Source organism: Perca fluviatilis, chromosome 5 (assembly GCF_010015445.1).
Source record: "Perca fluviatilis chromosome 5, GENO_Pfluv_1.0, whole genome shotgun sequence".
NCBI lineage: Eukaryota > Metazoa > Chordata > Actinopteri > Perciformes > Percidae > Perca > Perca fluviatilis.
Window position 1 is genome coordinate 17,079,903 of NC_053116.1, and position 26,525 is coordinate 17,106,427.

Here is a 26,525-nt window from a genome sequence, read left to right on the forward strand (position 1 = left end):
TATGAGTCCATCACAGTTCACATGGTGATGCAAAGAAGACCCTCACTAGATAACTAACTTGGACAAGCAATACAGAAGGTGAGATTTTTGCTTTATTGAAAGGGTTTTGCAAGTGAAAAAACTTCAAGGATGGAGACTAACTGGTTTGTTTGGCTAATATTAATTTGAATAACTGTCCCACGTCTGTAAAGAACCCCCACCCTGAGCTTTTCTATAGCACCATCCAGGACCGCCTCATACACTGTTGGAACGGGGACAAGTACAATGTTAAACCTGAAGTGGATGTAATGCTGCATTTCCTTTTAGTGTTAAACAAATGACACAAGACAGGTTTAATGCATATACTGTAAACTTTATCTTCTAACCAAAGGTATTGCAACAACAAAATAGCTTTAACTTTACAAATCTCTTTTTCAAAATTTTACTCTTTTTATTTTATTTTTCCCTCCTCCAGAAAGTCGTTGACATCTGGGGGGAAAAAAAACATGGTTAAAGTCTTTTGTGGCAACATTTAGTGTCTGCAACTCAGCACGCTTTCTACGAAACAGCTGTGCAGGAAACTTTTCTATCGATTTGTGATTGTTACAACAAAAGTCCTAACATCTAGATACTTCTGTCAAATTTAATGGATTTTTGAGAGTAGAGACCAAGAACTTTCATTTAAACAAATAAGCAAATAACTAAGCAAATATTTGCAAAACTGTTTGGGATTGGGGAGGGCTTAGCACAGGTGATTTAATTTACACCCAATACTTTAATTCACTTCAGTTTTGCTCTCAGCCACTGAACATAGTCAAACCTTAACCAACACCCACCTTATTTAAGTCAAAATGAGCAATACTGCCAATGATAAAACATACTTAAATTTATACTAACTGTAAACCTTGAAATTATGGGTTGTAAACAGTCAAGTGCTGTAAGGATCCTTTCACTGCTGAGATGTCTCTCAACCGAGGAAGTTGTTGCTGACCTGAAAGGGCTCTTCACTTTTTAGGAGAGCATTCCTTTGCCTGGTGAGCCTGCAGGACAGCAATCGCCTCGTCCACCTGACCGAAGGAGGGGAAAAAGATAACGGGACGATTCAGCAACACAAGTCTCATCATTCCCGCTCGTGTGTACGGTAAATGTGAAGCTACAGCCACGAGCTTGTTTTCCTAGCTTGGCATAAAGACTGGAAACGGGGAAAAGAGTTAGCCTGACTATGTCCAAAGGTTACGCAATCTGCCCATTAGAAACTATTTAACACTTTATATCTTGCTTGTTAATCCATAGAAAAAGCGAAGAGTCAAAATGTCACGTTGTCACGTTGTCCTTCTACGAAGGGCTAAATGCGGGACTGGTTCTTGGCCAGACTGGTGAGGTTGGTGCTGCTTTCTTGCAAAGACTTTGGGAGAAGATAGAGTAAGCAAAATGTCCAAAAGTAAACTATTACTTTTGAACAGTACAAACAATTTTCTCCTTTTCTTGGCATATTCCTGCTTTCTTTTAGTCAGTAAATATAAATAATTATCAACCTCTGGGAAACACTGTGATACCATCTACATTTGTTTAAGCTTCAGAGAAGTCACTTTTACAGTTTTCATTGGATATTCCTCTTATCTGGTCTCAGACTTTCAGGCGTATCCAGTTTTTGGCTACAAGAAAATGGAAACCTGTGGAAGTGTTTGGGACAGGTAAAGTGTGACTTGACCGTTTTGAGATTAAGATCTAAAAAATGTGTATGACACAGACAAATCATAAAAATAAAAAAATAAAAAAGTAGTGTAATCTGCAACAGTCCATACCCGCAACTGTGTAATATCGTAAGACAATAAGAAAAGAACACAATTATACCTTAGCGTGCAGGGACTCGGGTGTCTCCAGCATGTGCAGCAGCTCAGAGTTGTCGATCTCCAGCAGCATGCCAGTGATTTTTCCAGCCAAGTTTGGGTGAAGGGCATGGATCACCGGGTACAATCGCTCCCCTATGTATTACAGCACAGAGACAGAGAGAGAGAGATAACCAAATACACAAGTTGCTTCAATCTACATTAAAAGAAGTAGAAGAAAAAAAAAAAAAGAGGCAGAATTGAATGATGCCATACCGAGAAGCTGTTTCTGATCCATGAGTGGAGCTGAAGCCAACATCGAGGCGGTGAGCGGCTCGTGGCCTTGAATGTGCACCGGTTGCTCCATCACAGGTGCAGGAATAACCTGAAGAGATTGAGTATAACAACGTTACTCCAATGACGTCTTAGTGAGGAAAAACTAGATGTAAACATAGCTTTGTTGACAAGAAAACTCCACTGGGTAAAGGGCACCAGAAACAGCTGTGAAACCCTAACAGTGAAGATCACTGTTCCACAGTAGTTTCTGGTCCTGAGTGCGTTTTAGGATTAGAGAACAGTACAGTACTGACTACAGTACCTGCAGTCTCGTCATGGGTGCAGGTACAGTAACGACCTGCTGGACGTTTCTCACTGCAGACGAGTACTTGTACTGGCCGCTTCTGGTCATACCAGGCATGTCAGTACGCCCTCCTACAGTCTGCGTGGCAATGTTATCTAAATAAAGACAATTTACCATCCACGTAAATGGCACATTTTAGAAGGACGGAGCTTGTCATGTTGTCCTACTTCTGCTACTTACTTGTCTTTTGTGTGGAGCTTATAATGCGCGGAGCCTGGGTGGAGGCCTGTCTGACCGTAGCGATGGGGGTCGATCCACGTCGGGGAACAGAGGTACCAACAAACTGGGTTGAATAGGTGCCTAAAAACAGGGGAGATGACATTTATACATAGAGCAGGGCAGTATATTGATATTATATTTTATATATTTTTATATTGTGATATGAGACTAGATACCATTTTGGATATCGTAATATCATAATATGGCATAAGTGTCGTCTTTTCCTGGTTTTAAAGGTTGCATTACAGTAAAGTGATGTCATTTTCTGAACTTACCAGACTGTTATTGTATACTGTCTATTATTTCCCTTTACCCACTTAGTCATTATATCCACATTGCCTTGATATAAAATACAATGCCAAAAGGAGTAAGACCATGATTATTAGAAGTAGAGAAAACAGACCATCAACCTTCCCTATCTCTCTGGCACTGCACTTAGGGGTGCAGTGAGATTATATATTTGGGCCATATTATTGCAAATGACCTGTCTGATGATAAGGATATCTATAGGCAGCGTCGGAAGCCGTATGCTCAAGCGAACATGCTGTGTCCTAAGTTTAGCATGTGCTCTGTATCTGTGAAGATCTCACTCTTCAGAGCGTATTGTACACCTTTGTATACTGCCTACCTGTGGTGTCGTCGTAAGCAAGGCAGCATTAGAAAACTCATAGTGGCTTATAATGACAGCATTAGGCTGCTGCTGAGAGCTCCAAGAAGCTCCAGTGCAAGCCATATGTTTGTCGGTTTCGGGGTACCTACCTGCTCTGCCGTTTTACATAACCTGATGCATAGATTTATTTGTAGGGTATCTGAGTCAGAAAATGACTTGATCAGTTTTGGTTAACCCTGTACGCACTTCTGTCAGATTTTCTTCCAGACTGTGGAACCATTGGCGAACATGTCTATATGTCAGACACTGAACATTGTGGAAGGTTTTGTATTTTTGTATTTTATGTTATACTCCGTGTGTTTTTTATTGTGATATGGATCCCCCTGGGTCTGAAATAAAGTTTGTATTTATCAAAAATCTCATTGTGTAAATATTTTGTGAAAGCGCCAATAGTCAACACTACAATATCGTTGCGGTATCAATATCGAGGTATTTGGTTCAAAGATATCGTGATATTTGATTTTCGCCATATCGCCCAGCCCTATTTATACACATCGCACATATCCATATATAGCCATGTGAACATAACACAAATGAGCCATTCACCCTGTAGTCTTGGGGGTTGTCCTGTCCAACGAGGCACTGGTCTCATGTTGCTGACAGCATTGTGGTTGTAGAAGGAGCGAGTGGGAGGCTGCAAGAAAAATATGACTAAATGGAATCATCTTGCAGGTCTGAATCACATTTTTCTTTTTTGGAAATGCAACCATTTTAATAGCATTGATGTGGCCAATCTTTGAAAGGGGAAGCAGCTTCGAGTTGGTCTGAATCACATTTAATTGAATGTTTTGTAATTATTGGCCTATGATGACAATTAAATAGATAATTAAGACTTATTACACTGCACAACACTTGTCATTCAAGTAGGATCCTAAATTTACTGTGAAGTCCAGTGAAATGGCAAATAGAAGTCTATAGGCCCATTCGGACTGGAATTATTTCTCTAGGGGAGGTGGGGTGATTTTAACATTACCTGCCCTGGTCAGTGATTTTAATCCCACCCGAAGTGCACATGCAATTAATATTTCACCCCAACCACAGTAATAATTACAGCCGCCATTACCAATTTCTGAAAAAATGAAAGCCATCAGAGGAGCAAGACCCTGGAAAAGCTCTTGTAATGTCAACTACTGGTTTGACTAATATTCTCTATTAGCTAGTCCTGCTGAATGTCCATGTCTATTACAGACCACATCCTAGGGCTGGGCAATATATCGCTATTATATCAATATCGTGATATGAGACTAGATATCATCTAAGATTTTGGATATCGTCATATCGTGTAAGTGTTGTCTTTTACTGGTTTTAAAGGCTGCATTACAGTAAAGTGATGTACTTTTCTGAACCTACCAAACTGTTCCAGCTGTTCTATTATTTGCCTTTTCCCCACTTAGACATTATGTCCACATTACTGATGATTATTTATCTAAAATCTAAGTGTGAATATATTTTGTTAAAGCACCAATTGTCAACCCTAGAATATTGCCGCAATATCGATATTGAGGTATCTGGTCAAGAATATCGTGATATCTGATTTTCTCCATATCGCCCAGCCCTACCACATTCCGGAACTTTTAGATGGTTAAAATGCCATCCAGAACACAGTGAGCACAGTGAATATTTTATGCCAACTCCCCCTGTAATATTAATCCCATCCAAATTGGGTTTATGGCTGACAAAAAACAACAACTAAATAATAAATAAAAACCAGGGAGGTCATCCATCAAATTGACTTGTTGGTTTTTGAGAGTTAAGTTTTGCTGCCACATTTTGGTTGGTTTGAATACATTTTAAATTCACACTGCATTCAGCATGGTGATGTAATACAAGTGACTATTAGGCCTTTATTTAGCTGTACGAATCAAAAAATGGGATGCAATTGACAAGAAATATTTCCTTCATGTAGCATTAAGTCATGACTAAAAAGCAATCAAAGCCTTTGGTGATTTTCAACATGATGGATACACATTCCTCGCTATTCTCATTGTTTAAACGTCCATACCTGTGGTACAGTCATGTAGTATCCGGCCTGCTGGTAAGAGTCAATGATCGGACTCGTCATGGTCCTCAAGGTAGCAAGTCTCTGCATGTATTTATTGGTCAGGATCGCTTTACGCTCCTCTCTCCGCTGAGCCAGAGCCACATACAGTGGCTTGGTTGCAACAATTCTCCCGTTCATTTCAGTCACTGCTTTTGTTGCTTCCTCAGGTGAAGAGAAACAAACAAAGCCAAAACCCTTGCTTTGGGAGCCGTCTGTCATGACCTGCAGGAAACAAAGAAATGTTTAAGGTCGGTTACACACTGCACGCGTCTCGCAAGCGTGGCATTTCTGTTGCGTCTCAGCTGCGTGGATTTTTCTGTGTCCTACACACCAGAAACGTGTCTGACGCGGCGCTGCTCCTGCTGCTAGGTACAGGGAGGGCTGATCTCGGGACATAGTGCCGACAGATTCAAACTGATAAATGGGTAAGTGGGCCGTCTGAACAACTTTGTGCAGCTGTAAAGAGCCTATCTGATGTTGGACCGTCACTCAGAACACACTACGTTGTTATCGTAGCCTATCCTACCATTTATATATAGCCTACTGATTTGATGAAAACAAGACAACGTCGGCAGTATTGACTGCAAAATATGTTACAGAATATTTCGTTCTGTATGACAGGTGCAATATTTGAAAATCTTTTCTCTGAAATTTTGTATTACATTTATATCTACATTGATGTCAAAACCTAGACTTTCAAACATCAATATGTCATTTATTAATATGTATTTGTGTCTAAATGACATATAAACATATTTTCCTATTCTATTTTGCCTGGAAACGCTTCCAACACGCTCATGTCTCGCATGAAAAATAGGCGTCGGTTCTATTTCTAGCAGGCACGCGTCTCAGGCACGTCTTGAGCCGCGCGTCTCACGCCGGCAGTGTGTAAGCTCTAACCTGTTAACATGGGAGCCGAAATATAAACGGACACACCACGCAGCTGACACGCTCGCGCTACGCTTCCAGTGTGTAACCGGCCAAAGATACTTGACATGAGAGCTGTAGACTTGAGACTTTGATGCGAGTCACAAATATGAGGACTTGCTTGAAGACGTGACGCGACTTGATGGCAAAAGGCTGAGAGACTTGACGACCCATAAATATTGAACACTGAATGTAGTTGTGCCTTTTGGAGCTCTGCCAAACAGTCGTGAATAATTAATAACAGAACCAGGATGGCGTAACATCTCCATAACCTAATGCACACTATGATGCAGAAGAGAGAAATGAGCCTCATTATAAAATACTTAGTGTATACACAAGTAGCTCAATAATTTCCCCTCCTCTCCATCAAGTTGCCCATTTTCCTCCCTGCAGCCATTAATTAACCTAAAGCTGAAATCACTTATGTGCTAGTTCCTGCTTTTTAAGAGCTCCTGTTTGTTTTTATCAAATACTTGTGATTATCATTAATGTTTTCATTTTCATCTGAGTCAGGATAACTGCAGCAAAACACCCTAAGTTCTGCTCACCTATGCCTCTCCAGCTTCTCCCGTAGCTCACGTGTATACAGTATGTCCTGCACTAACTTGAGCGTGAGGTAAACTGTGCTGTGTCTCCCCCATCTGTGGCACTGTCGTCGATAATTGTGCAACCAGGCCAGATTGTTTCAGATATCTCACGAGTCCTTTATAAAGTCAGTTATAACGGGATATATAACATGGGAATAATGGGAGTTTTTATTGCTAAACACAATCGTCGATTAGAATGCATCTGTTCATGGACGAGTTTACCCATTCAAGTTTATTCACTTACGTTTAGTAACGTTTATTCATGTCATGCTAATAAAATAGCTGCAGTTTCCCCAACATAATTACGTTTTTCTTGATTCAATCTGTATTGGTAGCTAGCTGACTAGTTAGCTAGTGAGCCAGCAAGCTAAAATTAGCGGCTAACGTTAGCAGGTTTTAGCTGCTGGCTAATGATAAGCCAGCAGCTAAAGCCACACTATCACAGTATATTTCACATGCCAATGTCACCTTTTGGATTTTACCGGGTGGACAGGGTTTGTTGTAATGCTAGCTAGCTACTCAACGAGGCTGAGAGATGGGTGTGGGTGGGGATTGCAGGGGGGAATCTCCAGGACGGCTACGATGTTCGATTGCCGTTGTGAGCAGCAGGAGAACATCTCCCAGCTGCCCGATCTCCCCCTTCACTTTTCTGTAATCTTAACTATTCGTTTTGGTGCTTAACCCACCTTTTGTCGGGTTAATTTAGCTAGCTAACTGTAAAGAGAAATTTGGCAGCGTTTACGGAGACGTAGCTAGCTAACATTATGGATGGCCAATGTTGTGACTAGGATGCCTGGGTCTGATATTCTCGGTTTCCCGACTCTTCATTAAACTGCCGTTAGCGTCGTAAGCACCCGGCACCGGCTGGGGATAACGGTAACTAGCTATTGCTACATGTCCCTGCTGTGTTGTCAGTTATCATCCCAAGTGAAGTCTCTTTGTGCCGGGGGAGTCAGGCAGGCAGACCGGAGTGTGCTAGCTGGCTAAATTAATCGTCTATCTATACAGCTAACGTTAACGTTACTAGTGAACTTATTTGTGGGTTAGCGCAGTGCTGCTTTTAGCCATGGTCAAAACAATCATACTACTAATAACTTTATGAGCGTGTTGAACGATGTCGTAACCCTATAATGTTATCCACCAAGTATTAGCTAGCATTAACGTTAGCTACTTGTCAACCAGCACATACATTGTAGTAAGATTAAGCTGGATTAATATTGATATGTATCAGTAAATAAGGTTTCTGCTGTATTACTGTGTTGCAAAGTGGCAAAATGATGCCTTTTGGCAGAAAAAGCAGTGTTACCAGTATTTTTTTCTGTGACATTGTATGATTTACAATTACTCTCAAACGTAGCATCTGGGTGCTCGTGTTTTGACGGAAGTTACGAGTAACTAGATGGTGAAAGGTTATATACGACGCCACTGATGGGCGACTAAATGAAACGTGACCTGTCTGAAAATAAAATAACAGATTTCTCTGGGTTTGCTATTTGATAGAAACATTTGGGAACTCCCCAAAAAAAATATAACATAGGTATGGTCGTTTTTAGACATTTTAATGCAGAAAAGTTACATATTTTACCTTTAAAATCAGGCTCTGGCTCATAATTCCATTAGAACTGTTTTATTTAATTTTTCAGTTTTTTATTTTAGTATTCCTTCTGAAAGTGACTATTTTGTTGTTGGATTGATAACCTACATTTGGCTTCAGGTTGCACTACAAATTCATTTTACTTGAACAGTGCAGTGTTAAACAATTTTAATAAATAGAGACTTGAACCTTATTGAAATTTGTTTTGTGTAAATTGTTAATTGAGCAATGTGAAAATAATCGCTAATTGAAGAATTAATCGTTAGATTACTCGACTAATTGAAAAAATAATTGCTAGATAAATCGTTTAAAAAAAAGAATCGTTTGGGACAGCCCTACTGTGCATACAAATGGATGTGGAAGTGGACTGTGTTGTGGGAATGGTTTGACCATGTGTGTACTAGCAAATTTCAGTGAAGAAGGTCCAAGCCTTATCTCATTACCTTGGCACTGGTGATGGTGCCATAAGGGGCAAATTCCTTCCGGAGTCTCTCGTCATCTATGCTATCATCCAAGTTCTTCACATACAGATTCACCCCCTGGAATCAGACAGAGTAAGAAATGCTAAGTTTTATGCCTTCCAACCTTTACAAATAAATACAGATATACTATACATTTAATCTTTCTATTAAATTTATAGTCCTCGTGAGTATGTAATTTGGCTCATGTCACCGTTCTCCATAAATGTCTACATTACAGTGATGTTAGGAACTATCATCCGATGTCCAAGCTGTGCTGCATGCTGAAAGTCCCGGAATCACTAACAATCAGCTGAAACCAGTACAGCACACATCAATCTGATTTAGGAAAGATATAGTCAAACCTGAGTTTTAAATTATAATTATTTTATTTATTTTTTACATTTTGGATATACACTTATTGGCTTTCTTACCACATTCGATTAGAATATCACTCGTTTTGTTTTTTTAATCATTCTTTGTATTTACAAAGTGCATCCTCTGTTGGACTCACAAGGAAGTGTTACTGGTTCCAGAGGTTTCAGACAAATATCAGCGTGTGACGTAGACAGCTGAATCTGACAGTTAGCAGTTAGTTGCCAAAATGAAAAGGACAACAAAGACAACACAGGGACAAAAGCCACTCAAAAACTGTAGAATGGTCAATGGAATAATCTCTCCAATTACTAAAACTGTAGGCTAACCAAACAAAAAAAAAATCTTTTTTAGTGTAGTTAAAAGGACAATTCCGGCGCAAAATGAACCTAGGGGTTAATAACAGAGTATGTGTACCGATACGATTGTTCTCTGGGATATGTTTTCATGTTAATCGAATGTAAACAAGCTAGCGCAAACCGGTGATTAGCTTCTAACGCTAGCCTTCGGGGCAGAGGGTAAATCGCTATTTCTACACCACTAACAAGGCTCAAAATAGCAACATATTTCCACGGTAGCATAATGAGGGTCCCTACATGTAAACCGAAGCATTGAGAACTTTGTAAGGACCGTTCATGTATAATTACGGGCGCCACCTTGGAAAACGGTCATGACCTGTCGAACCACGAACACCGTGCAACCAGTAACATAGCTCAAACACGGCGTTTGTGGTTCGACTGGTCATGACTGTTTTCCAAGATGGCGCACTCATGCATGTATGCATGTATGTATGTATGCATGCATGTATGTATGTATGCATGTATGTACGTATACTGCTGCCCCGAAGGCTAGCATTAGAAGCTAATCACCGGTTTGCGCTAGCTTGTTTCAAGCTAGAGACACATTCGATTAGCATGAAAACATATCCCAGAGAACGGTCGACTCTGTACACGTTATTAACCCCTAGGTTCATTTTGCGCCGGAATTGTCCTTTAATCTCTAGGGGAATGCAGTTTATAACATGCCTCCACTCTTGGGCCTTTACGTTGTGTCTACCACTCTGCTCTTATGTTCGTTATTGGGAATTGTATGCACCCGGTGGAGTAGCGCTCCTATTTTCGCAGTATTGTAAAGTATAATGACAATAAATGCTTTCAATTAAATATTGACAATATTTTATAGAATAAGGTCAGCAGGTTTATTTTCACAGACACAACATAACCCCTATTATTTATATTGAAAAGTTGTCATCTTATGTTATCTTTGTTATCAAATTCATAATTATCTGCAAAGATACCCATCCTTGTCAGTGACTGCTTTAAATGAACCTGCAGTGCACTCAGCTGAACTACCTTGTATAAATAAACATCTGAATAAAACAACATATTATATTCTATAAACAAACTAAATAGTTAGGAACAAGACCATTAACAATGTCTTTAAATGACAATGCCCATATGCATACAATGCAGCAGCACCTGATAGCGCTGGATGCGGTCCTGTTTGATCTGGTCAAACTTGCGCTTGAGCTCTCCCTGGCGCTCCAGCCGCTTCTGAGCCCGACCAACATAGATGATCTTCCCATTGATCTCCTTTCCATTCATTTCATTAACTGCCTGGGAAAACAAGGAGGAGCATCAACATGAGACATGTTTAACAGATTCTAAATGTGTCAGTCAACAGTGGTTGCCCTGTTCCTAGAGATGCACCAATTGACCGGCTGGTGACCAGAATTGGCCAATTTTCACGTCATCGGCCATGACCAGAGACTTGCCAGTCAGTCTGACATTGCCAATTTTATGCCGCTCAAATGCACTCGGGCGCTGCATGATTAACATCACGCAACATCAGCATCACACGTGCAATTTACTGTTTATCAGACCCAGATGAGACAAGAAGCTAATGTTAGCGAAAGCTGCGGTCCCTCTGCCTCTGACGCCCCGCTGGCCACTGTAGGAGACGCTGTATTAAAAAAATGCTGTATTAACGTTACTGTTTACAAAAACGCTTTCCAGGTTAGTGGGGATGCATACCACTCAAAATCAACATTAAAAAAACGTAGTCATCTTCCCTCAGCATTAAGTTTTGTTGCTAAAATGAGCGGTGACGTTAAATCATTCGTTTCAGGTAACGGCACACTAGGGTACCGTCTATATGCTGGATTTTCCGAGGTAACCATCGGTAGCTAATGTTAGCAGATAAGCCCGTTGACAGCAACGGTAGTGTTCATATTTATGCACAATGACACATAAAGCAAACTTGATAAAAAAAAATAAAATAAAAAAAAAAAAATAAAAAAAAGGAACTACACGCTGTTTTCAGGTAACGTTACTGTTGACGTACAAACAGGCCTGTGTGTGTGTTTTGAGAAATATCTTTATACTGCAAGGCTATATTTATTTTATTTTTATTTGTTATTTATACATTATTTTATTGCCATTACCTGTTTTCATACATACAGAAAATGCTAAATATATATATAAAAAAAATTGTTTGATATTGGATGTGATAAGGAAATGGTTCTTCCATAACATTGCACTTTAGATGTGTGTGAATTTCCCACACTAGGAGTAATTTATATAGTTCTGTTTTATAGCGATCGATTATCAATTCAAAAAATGTTCTATGCAAAACGTAAATTTTTCTATTAAACAAAAAGATAGAAAATAAATATTTGTGTGTGCTGTAAAGTGGTTAGAAAAAATTAAACCGAATCGGCTAAAATCGGTATCGGCCTAGAAAGTTGTAATCGGTGCATCTCTACCGGTTATCAGGACAGTCAGTATCACTGGGAGCAGGAGAAGTAGTCTGGCAAGCCAAATAAAAATAGGGTAAATGGCAACACCCACCACTACGCATCCCAGCTGTAGTATGCTAAATGCATCCGGCACCTGCTTTGTTGTTGGAAAACAACAACAAACTTCGAGCTAGCAAGCTACATGCTGAAAATGGCAAGTTTTGAAGAAAATTTGGACCATGACACAAGGCAGGCCTGCTTTGTTCTTTTGGGGAATAATTGTAAAGATTAACAAGGAATATGTTTATAGCATTTATTTATTTTGGGGGGGGCTTTTCTTTTTTATTAGATAGTATAGACAGATAGGAAAAGGGGGGAGAGAGAAGGGAGAACAAGCAACAAAGGGCCGCAAGTCGGATTGGAACCTGGACACTGCAAAGAACTCAGCCTACATGGGGCGCACACCCTACTGGGTGAGCTAGATCACCCCGCAGAATTTACTATCTAAAAAGGGACGTCCTGGGATCGATTGGTGGGGATTGCTATGGACGAAGTACAGACGGCGATACACTGGTAAGAGCAAATTATATTTAACCATGTATCCAGCTAATTTAAATAGCTCACGTTATTGTATTGTGTGAGCAGTTAACTTCAGTTAATATTTTATGTGGCATTTTCTTTTGCGGGTGCAAATGTTCCACCAAAACAAGTTCCATCCCGAGACCATTTTGCAGAGGCACCGTTGCCGCATCTGGCGGCTAAGAGCCGCCCAAGACAAGTGACTGGTTTAAAGAAATGCAAACAACCAAAGTATTTTTTTTCTCCTATCCCAGAATATATGTGTGGTGTAGCCAGACACTAGATAAATCTGGCAATGCGAGACTACTCAAACGCAAGCAAATATTTAACATGCACTCATCAGCTGACCAGAGACTTTAAATCCTGAAACCAACACTCAAGATTATCTTGATGGTGTGTGAATACAGTGGTGGCGGCTGCTTCAAACGCTTCTATTTGAAAATCTCTGAACTTTTTCAAAAGGCCCTGTTTTCGTCACTGTCGCTGCTTTTCTACAAAGCGAATTTCCCCAGTGTGGGATTAATAAGGTCTATCTAATCTTATCTTTCAGGCAACCAATCATATATTAGGGTCACCCTGGTAACCAAGAAAATGGATGAAAAGCCTGTTCTGGTTGTGTCTATCTATCCCGAGCTGTATTATATGACAGAAACCACACAACAAAAGACAGAAAAGCCTGTTTGTGGGAGCAGATTGGCCAGACATTGAATGTTGGTGAGTGTTGTGCTTTTATCACCGTACATATGTCATAGAAACAAAACCCACCCTTCGCACTCTCCAGCGCCCTGCCAACGAGAAAAACGCTAAATGGACGCACACCCTTAATGTCAATATAATTAACTGCTACTGTTGGTATGTATCCAATCTGGGTTGACATAGAAACTTGGCACACACTACCTTCTGAGCATCCTCATGGTTAGCGTAGTTTACAAAGCCAAATCCTCGTGACCGGCCCCTCTCATCCTTCATCACTCGCACACTGAGAGTCCTTCCTAAAGGTTTGAGTATAAAACAGTCTGTAACTAGTGATAGTGGTTAGTGATAGTTGTTCAAATTTAATACCAACTAGGAAAATGAATTCATTACGGAAAGCCCCCAAGCTGAGTAGGACACAACAAATTAACACAAAGAATTAAAATAATTGTCTTTCTTACCAAATGCAGTAAAGACTTCCATGAGTTTCTCATCAGTGTAGTCTTCACCAAAGTTTTTGATGTAGACGTTGGTGAACTTCATAGCTTTGTTGCCAAACTCCACCTCTCTTTCCTTGCGGGACTTAAAGTGGCCAACAAAACTGCAAACAGAACCGAACCCATCACCAAGGGAAAGGGAACAATAATGAAGGGATATAAAATTAAAACAGTTTGTCTTTGGCTTTAGTACACCACATCAAAAGACCAAGAAGACAAGACAGTTGATGAGGACAAACATCAAGAACAAAACATCAACAAACACTGCGACTTTAGGACATAAAGTCCCCAAAAAATTGTTTTGATACAGAAATATTTCAGTAAATGTTGTTTACACCTAGTCCCCCTCCAGAAACATAAAAAAGTATGTAGAAAATACTCCGTTATGGGTTAGATTGGTTCCTTAGGTATGCGACATATAGAACATTGTCTGTCTGAATCCATTTTTGTCATTGGTACGCTGCAGTTCCAAGGCAGAACTGCTCAGCCATAGCATTGACTGCTTATTATGCTCATGCTATATCTTATAGGGTATAAGAACACAATTAAAATTTCAGGAAGAGTCAAATTAGGCTTGGGCGATCTCAAATATTTTCAAATCATACAATATCGGGGTTACTAGAGGTCACCTAAGTCAAATCATATTTTAGTGGCTTTTTGTAAATATATACATAAAATGTAACAGTGTTAAATGAGCTTATGTATCGTCTCATATCGGTTGCAGAACCCTGAATTAAATTAAAATCGTATTGTGGCAGACTTTGGGATATCAGTAAATATTACAAATATCATTGTCCAAAGAATCTATAGAATATTGTATCGTGATATGTGATTTACACCCCTAATGGACATGTTAACAAGGTTAAACACTTGATTTTCATTGGAGGGGGGCTTTAAGAACAAAGACAAAATTTGTATTTCTTCTTTCATCATGAATTAAATAAAAGGTAGAGGAAAAACCTACACTGTAAGGACATGAGAGCTTTCTGAGGACCTTGCTTTGCCTGTTTAAACCTAAAAACCACAATACACACAAAGACAACAAACCTAGACACATATCCTACATATTCACTGACCTAAGCAGGAAGAACTGACATGTTCCCCCCAGAAAATGGGCCTTTGGGTTGACAATGCCAGATTCCAACTGATTACCTGTCTTTCGACTGAGCAAAAAAAAATAAAAAAAAAAAAAAAAAATTCCAGCATTAATTTACAGTTTATACAGTTAACATACATATTCTGCACTATTCTTTACCTCAACTTACTTTTTTAGATTGTATTTTTGCCACCTTTTTAGATTGTATTTAGTTTACTCACACTTTCCTATCATTCAGGAGCATCCCATTCATGGTTCCAATGGCCCGGTTTGCAGCCTCGTGAGTTTCAAAGTGAACAAATCCATAGCCTTTGGACCCTTTCTCGTCACAAACAACCTACAAAGACAAAGGCTTTAAATCATGCAAATTATAGTTTTTGCAACTACAAAAAAAAAAAAAGAATAATAAATAAAAATCACCTTGCATTAGACTTTTAAATGTGTACTTAACCGCCCTGCTCTTATATACAAACTTTATGATCCAACACTGACTGCAGAAGATGAGTGATTATCAAACCTGCTTAATACTCAGTGAAACAATAATACACATGGAACAAACAAGCTGGCGAAGACCACAGAGCTATTGCAACCCCATGCAGCATTCAAAAGGATGACCCAAGCCACTTACCTTGCAGGACAAAATATTGCCAAAGGCTGAGAAGGTATCATACAGCGCCTTGTTGTCAATCGACTCATCCATGTTCTTGATAAAGATGTTTCCCACACCAGACTTCCTGAGTCCCGGGTCACGCTGAGACCACATTATTCTGATAGGCCGACCCTTAATAACGTCGTAGTTCATTGTATCCAAGGCGCACTCCGCTAAAATAAAATAAAAAAACATAACCAAACTCCCTTCAGTCATTAAATTTAACATTCTCATAAAGCACCACCAAACATAATGCAAGATTATGCAGGGCTCAACACTGACTTTTGGTTGCCATTTTTAGTCACCTTATATTTTGAGTAATTAGGATACTATGCAGTTGCACATAAAAGACCCAACATTTTACAAATTCCTTTTTTGCTTTAAATTTACGTTCATCTGGTTCTTTGTCAGTTGATTCAATTTGCATTGTTGACGGGTTAGTCAAACTTTTCACCCCACAGTTTTCATTCCACGGTTAAACAACTTAATTTGATTCGCCAGTGTCTCTAAAACATATGCGTGCGTACAGGATTAAACGCAGCAACACACTTGCAACATTGTCTTGTGCAGTTGTCTAGTTCTGACTGTAACAGCAACATTTTAATTTGACTTATGCAACAAATAATTTCAAGACAGAATAATTAAATAGGCTGAGCAATATTGAGGATTTATTTTACATTATATTTAATGTGTATGGCAAGTGCTTGATAAAAAGTGCTAGTTATTGCTTCACACAACAGTGTACATAGACGTCAGCAGCACAATACAACATGGTATTACGCTTACCCTGATCCCCCAAATTTGTATTGATACGCCATCAGCTGATCCATTTTCAAACTCATCCCCAAAAAATCATAAAGTCCAACCCCTTATTTCTTAATCATTTTTAACTTCAGACAGTTTCTTCTTTTACATCACATTTTAAAAATTGTTCTTGCCTGTAATTCAGAATTTTTTCTGTAAAGCCGTACTGTGTGACACCGTGCTACAAAGTCGCTATTCTTGTGAATTAATTTTCCAGTGATAAAAATAGCTTTACTACCAAGTTTTGGCCAAAATGGATACTTTACCATCAGCTGGTTGCTGGAAGTTTATGTAGGCATATCCCAGAGATCTGCGTGTTATGATGTCACGGCACACACGGATCGACATGATGGGTCCAGCAGGAGAAAATTTCTGGTAAAGCATGGCCTCCGTAACATCAGAATGCAGGTCGCCTACATACAGAGAAGCGAGGGGATACGCTTGTCCACTGCTGTTCATCTTGGGTGACAGATAGTTCAAGAAAGAAAAATCTTATCAGTTATGAGTATTACATAGCATAATTTCCTAACAATAAAAAAAGCAACATTTTGACACACATAAAGAACATATCCTCTGAGTTGCCAGTTTATTAGGTACACCAAGTTACATCCCATGCAAACCTATATAAACAACTTTCAACTATTTCTACCTTAGGTTATCATATTGCATTTGTGTTGACCAAAGTGTTGATTGGGCTAGGGTTAGTATAACTGACCTGAACAGGTTAATATTTTATGTTTTTATTCATCATTATTTAGCCAGTCTTTTTGGTGTACGGAACACACATCATTAATGTACAACAAACTTTTCTAAATATACTGCAACACAATAGCACAAGCTGCAGCTTTGTAAAATGACAACGTTGAATCAACACATCTTCAATACAGTTTCAACAAAAACTTCAAATTACAACCACCATGAATGAAAGATTTATTGCAGGGGTGTTGTATTTACCTGCATTACTCAAGATCAGTCTTATTTTGATAACACATTTAACTTTAAAAATTTAACTTGCAACTGTAAAATTAACTGATCATTAAATCAATGAGAGTTGGCTACTAAGCCACAGTACTCTGAATTACATGTGTATTATCAGGTGTGTGTATGTGTGTGTGTGGGGGGGGGTTCTTAGTTCCTGCTTGGAAGAAGTTTTGTGAAATAAATAAAAATATGACTTTTGACTGGTTAGGAGTTTTAAAAGGCCTAGTCAAAGTCAAATCACTATGCAGACAGAGACACAACAAAAAAAATTAGGACTTTGATTTAAAGAAGTTAATTGCTTGTTTATTAGGTCCATCCTACTCATATCAATGAGGATAAACTTGACTAAATATTAGAAATACCTCTCTGTACAACGTTATTGAAATACAGTTCAACACAGCACCGCTAACTAAAAACGTCCTCCAAAATAATCATAAGGTTGAATCAACACCTCTAAAAATGTTTTAATAAAAACTGAACATACTAACCTTCATGAAGGTAGGATTTAACTACTGCAGGACCGTTATATCAGACTGTATTCATTTTAGCTAGAAAGATGTAACGTTACCTAATAAACTGACAATTGAGTACACCTTAATAAGGATATATAAAAAACTATGTACGTTAATGTAAATTATGTCGGGGGGGAAAGTGTGGCTAAATGCTGGGCTAAAAAGGCCTCACAAACTAACATTTACCAAAATGTTGTCACCTAATTATGACAGTACTTTAATAACGTTAGCTGAACATATCAAGCTAGCTAGCACTACAGGAAAGTGAGTTCAAATTTTAAAGTTCATAAAATATTAATGGACTTGTTATCAGAAAACACTAAAGAGGGCTAGCTAAAAAAGTTAGCTAAATTTTCTTCGAACACTTCGCATCAAAATTAGTTGATATCTACTGTAGAATAAGCAACTAAATCTCAAACAAACCGATGAAAATCGCTTAAAATCCACGTTACTTACGGCTTTTAAATAGCCAATGCGTCGGAATGCTGATGTAGGCCTATGATTTTCAGCGTATCGGATAGTGAGCGCCGTTCAACACTTTCCACATGGGCGGGAGGTTGTTTTCGTTTAATTATGACCGTGGAACACCTGCACGTCTCCTCCGCGAATCGTCGTTTCAATTAAGCTGTGAAAGGGCAGAGGTTAACTGACGTGATACTCCGCGATGAAAACTAGTTCTCGCACATCAAGGGCTAAAATCTAACTTATTTCACCCTCTAGTGGACGTTTGCAAGGCAAAAGGAAATCAAAGCCCACCCACAATTTGTCAGCAAATCTGTGATTTTAATCTATTTTATGAATTAATAAACCATATTAATATTCCTTGTGAACAAAAATGAAGACGTAATTTACCTGTTATCTTAAACGAAACTTTATTTCACTGAATGGTCTTTGACACTTTCCTATTTCTTACATGTATAGTGAAACTAGAATGGTTTTAAGATACATAAACACAAAGCTAGAATTACACCAACCATTGTTTATCTCCATGTCGTCATTGCTTTTTAGAGCTATTCTAAATTTTCACAACCACGTGTGTGCACTGGGTAATAGACTGTTACAGAAGCAAATTTTTAGCCATAAGACTTGTCAGTAAAAACAAAGCAAGTAGATACCTGATATACAGACAGGCTTCGTTCCACATTCACTAACTGCATTTTCATCAAGCATAATAATAAGCTGACATGATTTTTTTTTTTTTTTTTTTTTTAAACAGAAGATATTTCAATTCATTGGAGCATTGTCAGAGTAAACAGACTGTCAGCTATAATGTGGAATGGTGTCTTCAACTACAATATGTGGAATGTAGTGGTGATAAATGGTATTGTGACACTGAGCTTCTTTCCAAAGTGATGGATTGGGCGTCTCCAAATTGCACCGTCAAAATAGACCTGATTTTTGAGGCGATCATTCACACCACCTATCATTAACCGCAGAGAGATGCACCTGGGTAAAAACTGAGGTCAAGATTTAGCAATTAAAATTTGTCTTGCCTTACACGTTCCCTTTGAGATTTCTTAAAACGACAAGCAGATGCTGCCAAAAAGGCTGCAAGAGAAAGCCAGGCACAGATTTTTTTTTGGAGAAAACAACCACTTTAAGAGGAATATTTTGCAAGCAGGGTTGATACAGTGTGGTAAGACATTTTCAATTAACATCAATAAAAGGTTACTTTAGGTTTTACATACAGATGATAGTCAATCTTGCAAAATACATGGAACCACATTTACGCACATACAATTTTCATTGTACTGATATCAAGCAGCACCTGAACAGTGAGTAAAACTACAATGACAATCCATACTTAGTTCAAAAAAACCAAAAAGGAGCACTGCCTTTCCAAAAGCCTAATAAATGTGGAATGTCTGATGTCTGGACAAATCTAACATGACAATTTAAAGGGGTCCCTTAAAACTTCAAAACTGTGAATTTGTGAACATGATCAAGGAGCATTACACCAAGATGTCAGTGTCACAATACAGCCTGCCTCCTTTCTGTATGAGCCCACAGCAGAATTGCAGTTAGTTGTTAATACAGGATTGTACGCGTCTGGAAATTCAAACACAAAAACTGTTTTGGGGTTGTGAAGCAAATGGAACGCCTACCATCACAGTGTTTGGTGGAAATCAACTGCCTGTTTAATTACCATACAATAAAACCTGTAAATATCATGAGGAATCACAAATAAGAAAGTAACAAAAAAGGGATGAAAAATGCACAACTAACTAGCTGGGACAAAGGGATTTGGAAGGACGATTAGAATTCACAACACCCCCTCCCCCCCAGACCATACACACACAATCTTTCACATCCTTTCTCACTCACTACATACAGACATACACACAAAGCCGACAAAAACAACAGCAACATGGACTCGCTAATCAATACAACATGTTTCCACAAAGTGACTGAATCTGCTTACTGAAAATTACCCTGTCACCTCACAGTGAACTGAGAGGGGTAAACTAGTTGGTCAGGAGCAATTCAGGCTGCTTGTCATACAGAAGTGGGAGGAGCTGATGGAGTGGAGGGGGATGTATATAAGCTGTCTGTGTTTAAGATAAGAGTGTAGGTGGATTAACAGTGCAATTCCATTAGTTTTCCCCATCTCCGGTCTCTCCCTCATCTGCCTGGTTTTCTGATGTCCACAGCTGGGAACAGAAAAAAGAAAAACGTTATAATTTGTGTAATACATCAGGATCAATCTGAGGCAAAACAGCATATGGCTTAAAACTCACAGTGAGGTTGTCCCTTAGTAGTTGCATGATCAGGGTGCTGTCTTTGTAAGAATCCTCGTTCAAAGTGTCAAGTTCAGCGATGGCGTCATCAAATGCCTGAAACACACAAGTATCTAATAGTAATAAGACCAGCAGCATCCTTTAAACAGTTTGGCAGTGACTACACAAAACCGATGTCTTTGAGAGCGAGTAAAAAAAACCACAACTAAATAGCTCAAAATTGCAACCCTTGCCATGTACACAAGTAATCAAATGTACCTAAGGTGTCTGGCCATTTGTGATGTTTATCGTCTTCAAATCTTAAAAAGTACACTTAACCTGTAAAAGGTTTCAAAACTATGACATTAGGCTTCAGTTCATACCGTCTTAGCCAGGCTGCAGGCCTTGTCCGGGTTGTTGAGGATTTCATAGTAGAAGACTGAGAAGTTGAGGGCCAGGCCAAGCCGAATAGGGTGTGTTGGCTGCATCTCCCCCTTGCTGATGTCGAAAGCTTGCTGGTACGCCTGCTGGGAATTATCCACTGTATCTTTAGGCAAAAAGATGAACAAAAAAAATTAACCATCACTATTTACAACACATTTTAAAGCAGTAATTTATTTTTGGCCACATGGGGGCAGCAAAACAAGCAAACATGATGACACACTGTTTTGTATCCTTATAATTAAAATGGCAAATGGTATACTAAACAGTTGCCTATTACATATTCAGCAGACCCGGAGAAACACTAGCATTAATTTAGAGTCAACTTTTGTCTGCCTAGCACACGTAAGTCCAATATTCACTCTCGTCTTAGCATTGTTTCAGACTCCAAGTCATGAGGGAAATAACTGTCTCTTTAGGTGGTACATGCTCCACTGTGTTTACTAGCTAGGGGCCAACTTTGTCTTTATTTGCCATTTGTTTCTTGGCAGGTAGCCTGTGAGAGTGCGTTGCCTTTTTGTTGTTGTTAACAAATAGCTGTACTGTTGCTGGAAACAAAGTGATGAGAGCTGTGAACCAAAATAAATGTGCAGGCAGTAACAATCAAAAAAAAAAATCAAAAATTAGTTGAAAGACACCACACAGAGCTGAGAGGGACTGCAGAGTTGGGTGATAACTCTCTGTGGGCTCCCCCCCCCTTTTACATAGTTATTTGACCCATTGTTATTATAAAATATTCATTGATGCAGCTTTAAGCGCATTGTTACAGTACAAATTTATAATGGTAATCATGTCCTCACTTACCCTTTTTAGCATCCCCAGATGCAACCTCAGACAAGTATCTATAATAGTCGCCTTTCATTTTCAGATAGAACACCTTGCTCTCAGCAGCAGTTGCATTGCTAATGAGAAAGTTGTCCAGTAACCCCTGAAAACAATAGTTAAATAGTTCAGTTTTGAGATAAGGCTAAATCACACACAAGCACTGTCTTTACAAGTGTATGAATTAGAAATGTTTTTGAACACCAATGAAATAAGAAACCCTTACGAGCACATCATGGCAGATTTCCTGCAGCTCAGCTTCAATCTTCTCCCGGTATTCACGTGCCATCTGCTGTTTTTTGTCATTGCCCTCAGTCTTCTGCTCGATGCTGGAGATGACGCGCCAGGATGAGCGGCGTGCTCCTACTACATTCTTGTAGGCAACAGAGAGAAGGTTGCGCTCCTCATTTGATAACTCCGCACCTTGCTCTGTCACCGACTTCATGGCTGCGGCCATGTCATCGTAGCGCTCAGCCTGCTCAGCAAGCTTGGCCTTCTGTACCAGGTCGTTCTTATCCATTTTCTAGACTGGGGAAAAGAAAATACTGTATTAGATGTTGTTATGTGTACTTAAGGAGAATTACAGTTGATTTCAACACGTAGCTCTGTTGTTTGTAAATTAGGAGTGCTGTCAGCAGCGAGAAAACCTAAAACAAATCGGTGCTGCCTACACAGTGTTATCCTCCTGCTACAGTTTGCACCAAGGAGACTGAAACAGGGCACATTTTAAACATGCTTTTAGCCTCTTAACATGTTCGAAATGTTATTAAAAGTGCCTACCCATGTGAAGTGATTCTTTCCGAGTGAACACAGTGAATCTGACTGCAGTAGATGTGAAAGAAATGCATGAAAGTTGTGCTAATTCATACCTCTGTTTAGTTCCGGTGTTGAGACGGCAGTAAGACAAGTGCTTAGGGACCGTCTACAAACTACAACACCGAAAAGAGATACAACAAAAATATTTATTAAATTTACTGATTAAATAAGGTAGTGTCTCCAAACTTACCTCAATTATAAATTGTCTGCTAGTTGCACTACAGCATTTAAAAAAAATAAGCATATGCCTATTTCTGAAAATATTTTTGTATCTTTTCAGTGTTTGTAGACCGTCCCGAAGAACTTCTCTTGCCGTCTCAACACAGGAACTAAACAGAGCTGAATTAGCACAACTTCCACGCATTTCTTTCACATCTACTGCAGTCAGATTCACTGTGTTCACTCGGAAGGAATCACATCACATGGGTAGGCACTTTTAATGACATTTCTCCTGGGTGCAAACTGTGTGTAGGCATCACCGATTGTTTTCGCTTTTCTCGCTACGGACAGCACTCCAAATTTACAAAACAGAGCTATGTGTTGAAATCGACCGGAATTCTCCTTTAATCAAAAGACAAGGACAAATGTTATTGTCCATTTACCAGACATTTCTGTGTGCTTTAAACACTTGTGTTATGAACTGGTATTATTTTGCTTTGGCAGACCAGGACTTTTAAGCAAGGAAACCATTGGATTCAATGTAAAGTGAGGATAAGCATTGCAAACTGGGCCCCTTTGGCAAGTGGGTCAACCATACACATCACTAGGTAAGGTTAGCTGCCAGCTTGCATTAGTTAGATTCTAATCATTTCTCGTCCTTAGCCCAATTTTGACTGAATCCCTATCATCAGCAGTCTTAGAATCTACCATAACGTAGAATTTAATATGCACAACGGTTTACTGGCTCGTTTAATGTTGTTTCAATCACACTTGCTACACCAACCGAAGCCTTCCCGGGTCGGGTTTTATGCTGCATTCATGTGCTCCTCGGATTTCCCGAGATATTAAGTCGTTCTTCCGACTTCGGTGTGTTCATGATCATAAGGTGGTAATGTGGGAAAAACATTGACGCTGAAAATATTGTTTTGTATTTCATTGCTGAGAACGTTTCAAAATAGCTGTTGTCAGTGTTTATTTCCACTTTGAAGCTATATATTAGTGGTTTTGTCCCAGACTTGTTGCTGCACCAGTTAATGTTAACTTAAACATTGCTTTACCTGACTTGCCATCAGGGTTAATAGAAATTAACACATTGTCTAGCTAATCTAAGTCACTCTACGTGGACAGCAACCGACGGTTACTACCATATTACAAACATAAATAAATAACATTACATGTGAGGAAAAAAATCATATCCAATACTTGAACTAATAAAAACTTCCGTATTATTAAGCCAACATTTACTTTCGTCCGCCATGTCAGCGCGTAATATGACGCCAACACGGCAAGTAGTGTAGCAAAAAAATCGCCTAGCTACTTCACGAGTTGTTGCTCCGACTTGAGGGACAATTCACGCGAATTTCCCCAGTCAGGAACTCATTTATCCGATTATTCCGACATGACTTGAATGCAGCATTAATGCCCTCCCCTTATGTTGCTAACATAGCTAGCGGGATGCTACATTTCGCTAACTGATGTTAACGTTAGCTTGTTATGTGTGGCCGATCTGATCCATCATTTGTTTTGTTAATATTTACGTCAGCAACCTAACTGGATTAGATAAACTTACTGTTGCTAATTTGTCGTATTAATGATCACGAAAAGCGAGTGGAGTGGCTAACAGCTAGCTAGCTAGCGTCGTCTAACGTAGCGTTACGGCTATGTGACGGTAAGGTCCGTAAGCTAGGCCAGCAAAAGCAACGACTGACTTTCGTTTAAAAAAACACGGTTAGGGTGTTGGCAATCCACATTTACCAATTTTGATAATGAACAGAAAACAAAATATTGCAGTGAAATGCATTACTTTCGCGTTAAATTCATTTTCAACAGCTGTATCACGGCCCGCACCGGCTGACGAGCCTGTCAGAACAAAGTGTCATGGAATCCGACCGTCGGTTAGCTCGCTGGTTAGCATTAGCTAGCTGCTAGCCAACGAGCTAACCCACTAACGTTAGCCTTTACAAACCCAGCTAGCTCCATTATCATGATGGCTTCTCTAAAGGATTCAATCGGACACGATGAAACAGCCACTCTAACACTGAGCTACGAATGAAAATCTAGTATTATAGTGCGCTATGTATACAGTGTGATGTTATTACACTTACAATATTGGCGACTTTTAGTCCTGCTTTTTTTCTCTCTCTCTGGACGATTCAGCCTCCGTCCTCCGTCTCGCTCAGCGTATCGTTCAGGGCAGTACCACTTCCGCTACACTAGCACTTCTGTTTCCTCTTTTCTCACCACACATCTGTCTTACGTAATGCTACCACTGCCTATACGCTAAATACAATAATTAATATAGTCAAACTTAAAATATCGATTTTCAAAAACACTTATTTTGTGCGCTCACATCACATTTTAATAATCTAACGGATTTTAAAGTTACCATTTTCACAATAGGCAGTTTATTCCATGGTTAATTCAGATTGAGATGGTTACATGGTTGTTGTTTTTTTTTAATTCAAATATAATTAAAGCAAATAATGCATATTATTAACCTAGCTGTTGATCCTTGTCTGGCAACGGCTTTCTGTTTTAGTTACAGACAAAATTAACATTATCCAAGACTGGGCACACAGTGGAAAACCCATTTATAGCATTTCTGCTTTAACATGAGCTGTCTGCAGCATTTACAAGTCACATAACTATATAAACGTGGGCAGGAAATAATTTGTAACTGGGACTCTTTATACATGTAAACAGCTCTTTTGCTTTCCATCCTGCACAGCAAGGTCAAAGGTAAAGTCAGTTGCACAGTGTGACCACTGGAACAAGCAGGGCTTCAGTGTTTTGCTCAAGGGCACTTTCAGCAGTTCAAATGTGCAGGGGCTTGAAAGTGATAAATTTGCAGGAAACACAATCAATAAAAAAAGGTCAATGTTTAATCTTTGCCTGAGTGCATTTGACAATAGTGATGTAAATAATAGTTTCCTTTTTTTTTATAATCAGAGTTTATAAAATGTCATCAAATAGTAAAATATTCCCAGAGCCCAAGGATACATTGTTTGCTTGTTTTGTTTGAACAACAGTCCAAAACAATATTTAATTTGTTATAAAATAACACAGCAACTCCTCACATTTGAGAAGCTGGAGCCAGAGATGTTTGGGATGTTTGCACAACAAAGGATTGAACGGATACATTTTCTGCCGATCAACTATTAATTAACTGACTACCCCTTTCAGCACTATATGGAAGTTCTTACATTTTTAGAAGTTATGGGCAATAAGTGGCTATCCACTGTATGCAGAGTAGTTGTAATATTAATAGTTGTATTACCTCTGTGGAGAGGAAGCATGTATATTTTCCAGGTGAGAAGTTTGGACACCTCACATTTAAGGTTGTGAATAGAAAAAAGCTGGTACCTGTATTCAATTAAGATTTAAGAAATAAAGCTACGTTGTCTAATGGAAACCCTTGAAGATACATTTTGTAACTGTCCAGCTGCTTGTATGCTAAAATGTTTGTCATAATTTTGGAAAAGGGATACAGCTGCATACTAAAACTCATCAATGGCAAACTGATTAATAAATAAACATAAGTAAAATATTCCATCACCCTCAAAACTGTCTGTTTCTTATGAAATAGTCCCTTGTAATAGGGGAACTGCCCTCTCCTAAAGAGACAGAGTGCATTAACTGCTGTTATGGAGCTCGTATTTGAACCAAGGTATTAGTTTGAAGAAGGGACATATTCAAAAGGTTT

At 39.1% G+C, this 26,525-nt stretch overlaps 2 protein-coding genes across 6 annotated transcripts; both read right to left on the reverse strand.

The window, feature by feature from the left end:
* Nucleotides 1-336: 336 nt before the first annotated feature.
* Nucleotides 337-18,598, reverse strand: pabpc1l (poly(A) binding protein, cytoplasmic 1-like). Of its 4 annotated transcripts, none has more exons than XM_039799620.1 (17): nucleotides 18,324-18,598; nucleotides 16,641-16,833; nucleotides 15,550-15,743; nucleotides 15,143-15,258; nucleotides 14,902-14,988; nucleotides 13,790-13,929; nucleotides 13,533-13,627; nucleotides 10,798-10,935; nucleotides 8,930-9,025; nucleotides 5,340-5,600; nucleotides 3,884-3,971; nucleotides 2,629-2,748; nucleotides 2,407-2,543; nucleotides 2,085-2,193; nucleotides 1,834-1,964; nucleotides 971-1,046; nucleotides 337-468 (listed from the first exon to the last, which is right to left on the reverse strand). In XM_039799620.1, exons 2-16 carry the CDS (start codon nucleotides 16,831-16,833, stop codon nucleotides 984-986), a joined length of 1,968 nt encoding a protein of 655 aa, XP_039655554.1. In that variant the 5' UTR covers nucleotides 18,324-18,598; the 3' UTR covers nucleotides 337-468; nucleotides 971-983. The 4 variants fall into 4 exon arrangements, with proteins under 4 accessions (XP_039655554.1, XP_039655553.1, XP_039655555.1 ...); XM_039799619.1 differs by lacking the exon at nucleotides 18,324-18,598 and adding an exon at nucleotides 17,844-18,272; XM_039799621.1 differs by lacking the exons at nucleotides 14,902-14,988; nucleotides 18,324-18,598 and adding an exon at nucleotides 17,844-18,268.
* A 124-nt stretch (nucleotides 18,599-18,722) lies between these two features.
* LOC120558578 (14-3-3 protein beta/alpha-1-like) lies at nucleotides 18,723-25,059 on the reverse strand. Of its 2 annotated transcripts, none has more exons than XM_039799623.1 (6): nucleotides 24,928-25,059; nucleotides 22,074-22,375; nucleotides 21,830-21,953; nucleotides 20,968-21,131; nucleotides 20,606-20,701; nucleotides 18,723-20,518 (listed from the first exon to the last, which is right to left on the reverse strand). In XM_039799623.1, the coding sequence occupies exons 2-6, from the start codon at nucleotides 22,365-22,367 to the stop codon at nucleotides 20,462-20,464; spliced, it is 735 nt and encodes a 244-aa protein (XP_039655557.1). In that variant the 5' UTR covers nucleotides 22,368-22,375; nucleotides 24,928-25,059; the 3' UTR covers nucleotides 18,723-20,461. The 2 variants fall into 2 exon arrangements, with proteins under 2 accessions (XP_039655557.1, XP_039655558.1); XM_039799624.1 differs by having other exon boundaries at nucleotides 22,074-22,370; nucleotides 24,928-25,032.
* Between the last annotated feature and the right edge of the window lie 1,466 nt (nucleotides 25,060-26,525).

Bases quoted from the DNA above. Each gene is read 5' to 3' on its own strand.
- pabpc1l (XM_039799619.1), bottom strand. The intron at 15,259-15,549 runs GTAAGTGGCTTG...TTGTCTTTGTAG, and splicing joins GCAATATTTTGTCCTGCAAG to GTTGTTTGTGACGAGAAAGG. The intron at 5,601-8,929 runs GTAATGAGATAA...TGTTTCCTGCAG, and splicing joins GCACCATCACCAGTGCCAAG to GTCATGACAGACGGCTCCCA.
- LOC120558578 (XM_039799623.1), bottom strand. From the start codon at position 22,367: ATGGATAAGAACGACCTGGTACAGAAGGCCAAGCTTGCTGAGCAGGCT. The intron at 21,954-22,073 runs GTAAGGGTTTCT...TATTGTTTTCAG, and splicing joins AAATCTGCCATGATGTGCTC to GGGTTACTGGACAACTTTCT. The intron at 20,702-20,967 runs GTATGAACTGAA...TGTGTGTTTCAG, and splicing joins CCTGCAGCCTGGCTAAGACG to GCATTTGATGACGCCATCGC.